Source organism: Lagenorhynchus albirostris, chromosome 16 (assembly GCF_949774975.1).
Source record: "Lagenorhynchus albirostris chromosome 16, mLagAlb1.1, whole genome shotgun sequence".
NCBI classification, from domain to species: Eukaryota; Metazoa; Chordata; class Mammalia; order Artiodactyla; family Delphinidae; genus Lagenorhynchus; species Lagenorhynchus albirostris.
Window position 1 is genome coordinate 6495956 of NC_083110.1, and position 7320 is coordinate 6503275.

Consider the following 7320-nt stretch of genomic DNA (forward strand, 5'->3'; position numbering starts at 1 on the left):
TGTTTTAAGCATTTCATTAAATGCTGTTCTACATCTTATTAAGTCAGATAAGCAGGCTATAAGAACTATGTACATACTATTTGGTTCCACTTATATAAAGTACAAAGCAGGCAAATCTCTGCCACTGAAGATCAGGATCATGGGTACCACTCCTGGCAGTGATAAGAATGGAGCATAAAGGAAGCTTCTAAGGTGTTGGTAGTTTTCCTGTTTTTAATTTGGGTGCTGATTAGCTGGGTGATTCAGTTTGTGAAACTACATCAAGCTCACATTTACGTGCACTTTTCTGAATGTACATTATATATCAAAAATAAATTTTTAATACTAAATAATTCCCCCGACCATGTTTTATATGTATTGATACATTCAAACATTGCCCAGTATAGATCATCTTTCTTTCCTTTTTAAAAAATAATTTCAAAATTTTTCTTTGTAAAGTAAAATTTGTAAATTTTTCTTTGTAAAGTAAAATTTGTAAATTTTTACTTTACTTTGTAAAATTTGTTTTACTTTTATAAGAAAAAATGTAAATCATGGAATGTGAACGATCTATAGGTGACAAACTCATTCATACTTTCCCAGTTTTCTCCTCTTGATTCATTCCTTCAAGTAACTGAGCACCTCCTATGTTCACTGCTTTAGATGGCAAATATATAGCAATAAACAAATCTTCATACTGTCAAGAATAATTAAAACCCCACACAAGCTCCCTGAAGGCAATGACCATTTCTCTTCTTTAATATGTAGTATATCCTGAGAGTCTGGCAACCTGCTAGACTCTGCACTGAAAGTGGACATCCAAAAGTTTATTAAAGACTCCAAAACTGACTGCTCAAAATAAGCCCAAAGATTCTTAAAAATTAGACTAAAATTTCCACTCTCATGTGCATATCTCACATGACACCAACCACAAACAGGCAGGAATCTTAAAAATGAAGAAAACATGCAAGTTCACCACATATCTACTGATAAGGACAATCATTATACACACTACCAGCGTGCTCTCACCAATTTCAGATACCTCCCCAAACACCTCACTAGCAAGGACATCAGCCACCTCCACACTACCATTCCTCTCTAAAATTCAGAGTGCTCACGAGGAATGAGGCACTGTTCTGGGTGTTTTATTAACTGAATCTTCACAATAACCCTGTGAGGTCATCATTTTATAAATAAGGAAACTGAAGCACAGAGACCAGATTAGCATATAGCGATCATTTTGGACGAGGCAGCCCTAGGCGAAACTGCAAAGCAAGCTCAATTTGTCTTTGACCTTCTGCTTGCCCCATGTCGGTTTCCATTTAACAAACTGCGAGCACCTTGAGAGCAGGGACTAAATACCTACTGCTCTAAGCATTTGTTGAATGGATCCGTTTCTTTCCTTTCTCTTTAGTTTCCTTCTTTCAAAATATCCTAGAAAGAGAAGCCTCTTTTGGTACATAATTTTTCTAAATTAACTGTTAAATAATTCCTGCTAAGGCATAACCCCAAACCAATACGTTATCATTAAGATATCCTGTATCTTTATTCCCTAGCCCAAATGGCTGTCTCCACCTCCATTTTCCTCTCCTCACCCCCTAGTTGTGCTGGATTTCACAACAGGAGATCTGCTGGCTCTTCACCAGCTGTTCTCCCTGACTGGGCTTCACCTGTTCAAGGTGAGCTACTACATTAGAATAGTACCACGTACTAACACGACTGACACACTTCATTCATGCATTCAGGTTCCTGCCCAACTGTGACCTCTTTAGAGCGGCCCCCCCGACCTCTCTATTGATTTATTTATAAATTTATTTATTTTTGGCTCCGTTGGGTCTTTGTTGCTGCACGCGGGCTTTCTCCAGCTGCAGCGAGGGGGGCTACTCTTTCATTGCGGTGCACAGGCTTCTCATTGCGGTGGCTTCTCTTGTTGCGGAGCTCGGGCTCTAGGTGTGTGGGCTCAGTAGCTGTGGCTTGCGGACTCTAGACCGCAGGCTCAGCAGTCGTGGCGCACGGGCTTAGTTGCTCCGCAGCATGTGGGATCTTCCTGGACCAGGGCTCAAACCTGTGTCCCCTGGACTGGCAGGTGGATTCTTAACCACTGCGCCACCAAGGAAGCCCCTGACCTCTCTATTTAAAACAGCAGCACATCCTTCTCTATCCTCTTACACTGCTTTATTTTTGTCACCACACATCACTCTCCCCTATGATATTTAATAATTATTTTCTTATATTCTGCTTTCCCTTGTGAACTGTAAACTGCACGAGGGCAGGGACTTTATCTTGATTACTGCTGTAATCCCACACTTACAACAGGAGTTGGCACAGAGGAGGCTCTCAAATATTTGTAGAATCAACTGCAAGTGAGAGGGCCTTTTTTAACATTCAGGGGAGGTAAATCTCCCTGCCACGACTTAATGAGACTGAAGACAGACAAAGAGGCAGGAGAGAAAAGAGAACAAAAACAAAATTCAAAATGTAAATTCAAGGGAAGAATACTTAACAAAGTCTTGGGTTTTCTCTCTCACTCTAGGCTTAAGGGATAAGGACTAAAATGTAAAAATGCTCCAATTTTTTGGTTTGAACTGGTGACAACACAAAGAGAAAAGAATTTGTATGAAATTTTAGCAATCAAGATGCTTCTACTGTTTTTAGTTTTGAAAGTACCAAAAGTAAAAACGAAAGTTAGGACTCTGCAAGGTTTCACTTAGATTGAATACTCTATTTATTATTTGACTAGATGCACAATATCCATCTAAAGTCAAAGTTAATTTACACAACTAGTACTGATCTCCTCACCAATAGCCCTGCCCTTTCCAAGGTCTACTTCCTAGTTTCCTTAATCTAGTCTGGTCTCACAGGACAGCAGATAAGGTATCACTGAAACACTGATGGAGGGGGAAAAACTTATCTCAAAAAGAAAAAACATTTTTTTAAAAAGTTACTTTTAGGTGAGCCCCACAGAAATAAAAAACACTGGGAAAAGGTAACCCCCTCACCTCCAGGAGTGGCCCAGGGGAAGACTGGCTACCTGAGGGGAAGGAAGCACAGACGAGACCCAGTGCAGACACAGGGAAAGGGAATGTCACTGGGGCTGGGAGCTGTGATCACTACAGGAGAAAATGTGAGCACAGTGGGACTGGCTCCAGGCACACAGGCAAAGGGCAAAAGGGTTGGACATGAAGCCACAAAGCTTCCAAAACTAGAACAAAAAATTTTAAAATGTGTATGGAAAACACAAAAGACCCCAAATAGACAAAACAATCTTGAGAAAGAAGAACAGAGCTGGAGGAATCAGGCCCCCTGACTTTAGACTATACTACAAAGCTACAGTAATCGAAATGGTATGGTACTGGCACAAAAACAGACACATACATCAATGGAACAGAACAGAGAGCCCAGGAATAAACCCACACACTTATGGTCCATTAATCTATGACAAAGGAAGCAAGAATAGACAATGGGGAAAAGACAGTCTCTTCAATAAGTGCTGCTGGGAAAACTGCACTGCTACACGTAAAAGAATAAAATTAGAACATTCTCTAACACCATATACAAAAATAAACTCAAAATGGATTAAAGATATAAATGTAAGACTGGATACTATAAAACTCCTTGAGGAAAAAATTGGCATAACACTCTTTGACATAAATTGCAGCAATACGTTTTTGGATCCATCTCCTAAGATAAAGGAAATAAAAGCAGAAATAAACAAATGGAACCTAATTAAACTTAAAAGCTTTTGCACAGCAAAGGAAACCATTGATATAAACAGGAAGACAACCTGCCAAATGGGATATAATATTTGCAAATGATATGACTGATCAGTGATTAACATCCAACATATATAAACAGCTCATACAACTCAACATCAGAAAAACAAACAACCCAATTTAAAAATGGGCAGAAGAAATGAACACTTTTCCAAAGAGGAAATGCTGATGGCCAACAGGCACATGAAAAGATGCTCAATGTCCCTAGTCATCAGTGAAATGCAAATCAAAATCACAATGAGACGTCACCTCACACCTGTCAGAATGGCTATCATCAAAAAGAACACAAAAAAAAAAAAAAAACACAAATACTGGGGGAGGATGTGCAGAAAAGGGAACCCTTGTACGCTGTTGATAAGAATGTAAACTGGTGCAGTCACTGTGGAAAACAGTATGGAGATGCCTCAAAAGACTACCATATGGCCCAGCAATTCCACTCCTGGGTATATAACTGAAAAAAAACCAAAAACACTAATTCAAAAAGATACATGCACCCTAATGTTCACAGCAGCATTATTTACAATTACCAAGATACGGAAACAACCTAAGTGTCCATCAACAGATGAATGGATAAAGAAGATGTGATATATATACACACGATGAAATACTACTCAGCCTTAAAAAAAGAAAGAAGTTTTGCCATTTGCAGCAACACAGATGGATTTGGAGGGCATCAGGGTAAGTGAAATAAGTCAGAGAAAGACAAATCCTGCAAGGTATCACACGTGGAATCTAAAAGATATAACAAACCAGTGAACATAACAAAAAATCAGCAGGCTCACAGATGTGGAAAACAAATTAGTGGTTACCAGTGGAGGGCGGAGGGGCAATACAGGGGTGGAGGAGTGAGAGGGACAAACTACTGGGTGTAAGATAGGCTCAAGGATGTGTTGTACAACACAGGGAACAGAGCCAATATTTTGTAATAACTGTAAATGGAAAGTAACCTTTTAAAATTGTATTAAAACATAAAAAATAAATTTAAAAAAGTAAGAAATTGTCAGGGAGGCCTACTAAGTTTTCAGCTTGAACGTACGGTTTTCGCTTGTTTATGGACCCTAAAAGATATTTAGGTCATAAATATCCTAAGTATGCTCTACAAGTAAATTCCAGTAGAGCTCACTCATCATACAGAAAAGAAATTTGCAAAATGCAAAACCCAACAGGTGTTACAGAGCACTATATATCTACAGCACTCTTTCCTCAGCTCCATTTACAAAACCCTAAAAAACAAAACAGACAAAAAAAAATCCTAACCTGTTAAGTTAAATGCCCTGTAACACTGCACTCTCATTAAATCATTTAAATAGTATCTTAATTCCATTCAGGTCACACAAACAGCCTTCTCAAAGAACTTGTGGCTTCTCTAATAGAAAAGGATTTTAAGAGACAGTTACCAGAATAAAGAACTCCAATTATAACAGTGAGATTGCTTTGAGGACTGCCAAATTAGTTTCTGTACTTTCTACTTCTAAGTTAAGGCACAGAGCCATCTCAGAATTGCAAATATTCAACTATTCTTTAAAATATTGCATAAGAAAACAACTGTCTTTAGGGAGAAGTGGTAAGAAAAAAACTCCCAATGTAGTTAAAAACCAAAAAGGACTATTACCTCATCTTTAAAACAGCCTTCTAGGCTTCTTTACATGTCCTAGGGCAAGCCCTTAAAAAAGAAAACAAGAAAATAAGGGAAACCTGAAGACGTCTTCAGAGCAGTGGAATTCATTAACAACAGAAAACCCCCTGGGCTGTGGGCACAGCATTCTATTTCTCAGGCTGTGAAGTGAACATGAACAAAGGTTTCTTTCCCACGAGAGAATAACTTTTAGAGCAAATGGGGAAGACCATTAAAGAACCTGATATTTTCGTGTATATTTCATTCACAGGCTTTTGCAAACCAAGTTCCCAGGAACAACTCCACTCGCAGCCATGCCTCGATTTGCTCAACCGACTTACATCGCAGTTTTCAAAGGATTCACAAAGTACAGTATACTCTCAAAGCAAAGTTATTCCTTAAAAGCAAAACACAGCCACCTTTTAAAACACGCACAAACGTGATCCACGGCCCGAAGACCTCAAAACTCTTGACCGAATAACCAACACCTGGGGAGGAAGAAAGCAACCTGGTAGCCCAACCCCGGGCGTGAGCAGCTGCCGCTGAAGGGCTGAAGGACACGCGGGGCTTTGCTCCCCGGGCAGGCGCCGGGCGACTCGGGCCAGGCCTGGGGACAGCCGGAGGGCTTGCAGTCGCGGGCACCGGCTTTGTGCCCATTAAGAAACGCGAGGAGGTGAGAAGCGGCCGAGACGCGAAACGAGAAAAGCGCCCTCAAGTTTGCCCGATATTAACGCCTCGAGGATGAAAAGGGCCGTTTGTTTCATCGGCGGACCGTCGTGTCGGGCCGCCCCCCGCCCGGGACTCCCGGCGGAGCTCCGCGAAGGAAGCCGCCGGGAGGTTCGGAGCCGGCTTCCCCCCGGCTCGCGGCCGCCCGGCCCGCCCCGCCCCGCCTGGCCCCAGGACCTCACCTGCCCGGCCGGCCCCCGAGGCGCGGGCGGGCGGCGGGGAGCGCAGCCGCAGCCAGAGGTGCAGCGCGGCCCCGAGCACACACGGGCACAGCAGCACCAGCCAGTTTCGCATTGGCCGCCCCCGCCTGCTCCACCTCGCACCCCCGCCGCGCTCCGGGTTCTCCCGCGTCCCGGGAGGGAACCTGCAAGTAGGGAGGCCGAGTGCCGACGGCCGACTCCCGCGCTACGACTCCGGGGACGCCCGCCCTCGCGCCCGACGCCGTCCAGGCTCCTCTCGGCTTCGGGCCCCGCGCCTCAGCTTCCTCAGACCACCAGCGGCAGCAGCTCAGCCGGGCGGAGCCCCGCCCCCTCCGCTTGGCCTCCCCCTGGCCCCGCCCACCTTTTCTCTCACTCGCCCCGCCCCCTCCCCTCGCGTCCCCTCCCGCTCTCGTCGGCCAGCCGGGAGCTGAAGTCCCGCTCTGGGATCAAGCCGGGAGTGCCCCAGTGATCCAGTGACTGGAAAACCACACTTCCCATAACCCCACGCACTCGCCTCCGTCACTCGGCGGTTGCGGAGGCAGAGCGCGAGGCCCCACACGGAGCATGCGCAACCCTTTTCGACGTCTACCGACCCCCGGCGGCCGAAGGGAGGTAGTGCCGGGCGACCCCGCGCTTCGGGGCCGCCCCCACCCGGGAGGGAAACACAGCTGAGGTGGAATGTGCTGATTGCCCAAGATTGAAAGGGAGATCTAAGGGAAGACTTTTTAAAATCACGCAGGAGCTTCCTTATGCCGAATGCTAGCCTTGTGTGGGAGATAGGATCTTGCGGACGCCGGAGATCAGGGCGAAGCAGCCCAATTGCCTTCAGCTGTGAATCGTCGAGTATTAGTTCTGGTGCAGTATGTACCCGGCTCTTCGCCCGGTCCTGTCCTCTAGGAACTCAGGATGAGTAAGACCGCGCCCAGGGGATCAAGCTGTGGAGTACGACAGCGACGGTCCAATCTAGGGTAAAATTTCACGTGCCCGGGTGTCCAACTAGCGCTGGAAAGTTGCGAGTAGAACGAGG

General features: G+C 44.7%; 1 protein-coding gene across 3 annotated transcripts in view; it reads right to left on the reverse strand.

The window, feature by feature from the left end:
• The window catches only part of B3GALNT2 (beta-1,3-N-acetylgalactosaminyltransferase 2), a 58161-nt gene extending 51550 nt beyond the window's left edge, over window positions 1-6611 (reverse strand). For all 3 annotated transcript variants that reach the window (XM_060126506.1, XM_060126505.1, XM_060126507.1), the window contains exon 1: window positions 6276-6611. In XM_060126506.1, coding sequence (XP_059982489.1) covers window positions 6276-6387 — 112 coding nt within the window. In that variant the 5' untranslated portion in view covers window positions 6388-6611. The remainder of the gene's footprint in view (window positions 1-6275) is intronic.
• Between the last annotated feature and the right edge of the window lie 709 nt (window positions 6612-7320).